General features: G+C 33.8%; 1 protein-coding gene across 1 annotated transcript in view; it reads right to left on the bottom strand.

The window, feature by feature from the left end:
- LOC145404425 (homeobox protein PKNOX1-like) overlaps window positions 1-747 on the bottom strand; it is a 152892-nt gene extending 152145 nt beyond the window's left edge. The window contains exon 1 of the mRNA XM_080275946.1: window positions 515-747. Coding sequence (XP_080132072.1) covers window positions 515-747 — 233 coding nt within the window. The remainder of the gene's footprint in view (window positions 1-514) is intronic.
- Window positions 748-1250: the final 503 nt, after the last annotated feature.

Below are 1250 nucleotides of genomic sequence, written 5' to 3'. Positions count from 1 at the left end.
ATGATGAAGGATTTTAGCGATGCACTTGTGAGAAATACATGAGAGATGCCAAGGAATATAAAGAAAATAACTGAGGTACTGACGATTATTATAAATGTAAATGTGTAAATAAATGAGGAAATAAATGTAAATAAATGCAGATAAATGTGCAAATACATCTAATAAATGTAGATGTGTAAATAATTGTAGATAAATGTATAAATAAATGATAATAAATGTAAATTAGTGTAGATAAAATAAATGTGCAAATAAATCTAATAAATGTAGACGTAAATTAATGTGGATAAATGTATAAATAAACGTGGATAAATGTATAAATAAATGTGGATAAATGTAAATAAATAAATGTGGATAAATGTAAATAAATAAATGTGGATAAATGTAAATAAATAAATGTGGATAAATGTATAAATAAATGTGGATAAATGTAAATAAATAAATGTGGATAAATGTAAATAAATAAATGTGGATAAATGTAAATAAATAAATGTAAATAAACGTGTCAATAACTCACTTATATACGGCGCGTTTATCTGCCTCGAACTGCGCCTGATCGTGGTAGCTGTGGTGGTCGGGCGGGAGGGGCTGGGCGGAGAGACACTGTTCGTGGGCGGGCTGTGCGGGGGCGTGGGCGGGGGGCACTATGGCGGGCTGGGGGGTGGGGGCCGCCGCTCCCCCTACGGCACCGGCTGAGGGGGGTCCGCCACCACCGCCGCCCCCTTGTTCTGGGTACCCGGCGGTCATCATACTGCCGTCCACCTCACTCCGCTCCGCCCTGGAACACCATTATTATTATTATTATTATTATTATCATTATTATTATTATTAGAATCATCATCATCACCATCATCATCATCATCATCATCATCATCATCACATCATGACCTCAAAAATTCCTCCTCAAAGAAATGAAAAAAAAAAAAGGACTCAACAACCAGAAAAGAAGATAATCAAAAAAAAATAATAATAATAATAATCAGAACTACGAAAACAAACACGTCTTCAAAAAAATCAACTGAACCAAAATGAAGGAAAAATAAAACCACAAAAGAAAAAAATCAACACAAGGCACATAAAAACGAAAAATGAAACAAGCCACATAAAAATGAAAAAAGCCACAAAAAACGAAAAATGAAAAAAGCCACACATAAAACGAAAAAAGCCACACACAAAATGAAAAATGAAAAAAGCCACAAAAATGAAAAATGGAAAAAGCCACATGAAAAATGAAAAAAGCCACATAAAAAATA

Source organism: Coenobita brevimanus, chromosome 7 (assembly GCF_032717465.1).
Source record: "Coenobita brevimanus isolate Jiangsu-jjx chromosome 7, ASM3271746v2, whole genome shotgun sequence".
In the NCBI taxonomy this organism is placed as follows: domain Eukaryota; kingdom Metazoa; phylum Arthropoda; class Malacostraca; order Decapoda; family Coenobitidae; genus Coenobita; species Coenobita brevimanus.
Note: the sequence above shows the minus strand (reverse complement) of the source record. Positions and strands in the feature narration are given on the sequence as shown.